This window comes from Tupaia chinensis, unplaced genomic scaffold (genome assembly GCF_000334495.1).
Source record: "Tupaia chinensis unplaced genomic scaffold, TupChi_1.0 Scaffold000255_1, whole genome shotgun sequence".
NCBI lineage: Eukaryota > Metazoa > Chordata > Mammalia > Scandentia > Tupaiidae > Tupaia > Tupaia belangeri.
In genome coordinates, this window is record NW_006159735.1 from 2,095,664 (window position 1) to 2,096,011 (window position 348).

At 73.3% G+C, this 348-nt stretch overlaps 1 protein-coding gene across 1 annotated transcript in view; it reads right to left on the reverse strand.

Annotated features, from left to right (window-relative positions):
• Window positions 1-348, reverse strand: part of NAMPT (nicotinamide phosphoribosyltransferase) — a 36,635-nt gene that overhangs the window by 35,537 nt on the left and 750 nt on the right. The window contains exon 2 of the mRNA XM_006149171.3: window positions 165-268. Within this exon, the coding sequence (XP_006149233.1) occupies window positions 165-268 (104 nt within the window). The remainder of the gene's footprint in view (window positions 1-164; window positions 269-348) is intronic.

The following is a 348-nucleotide window of genomic DNA, read 5'->3' on the forward strand; positions in this document are numbered from 1 at the left end:
GCGCCGCGGGCTCCCCCTGCCCCACCCCGCGCCTTCCCCGGGGACAGCCTCGCGCCGCGACCCCCGAGCCGACCGGCCGCCCGCCGCCCAGCAGCCCAGCAGCAGCCCAGCGCTCATGCCCAGCGCGCGCCTCCTCCGTCACCTGCCCCTGCCCCGAGCGCTACCTTGTAGGAGTCGGTGGCCAGGAGGATGTTGAACTCGGCTTCTGCCGCAGCATTCATCTCGGGCCGGAGCGTAGGGGCCGCGCGCCGCGAGCTCCCCGGCGCGGCTGCGAGGAAGGAGAAAAATGGGCTTCACCGCGCTCCGTTGCTTAAGTCACTGGTCTGTCGGAGGAGGGGGAGTGGAGGG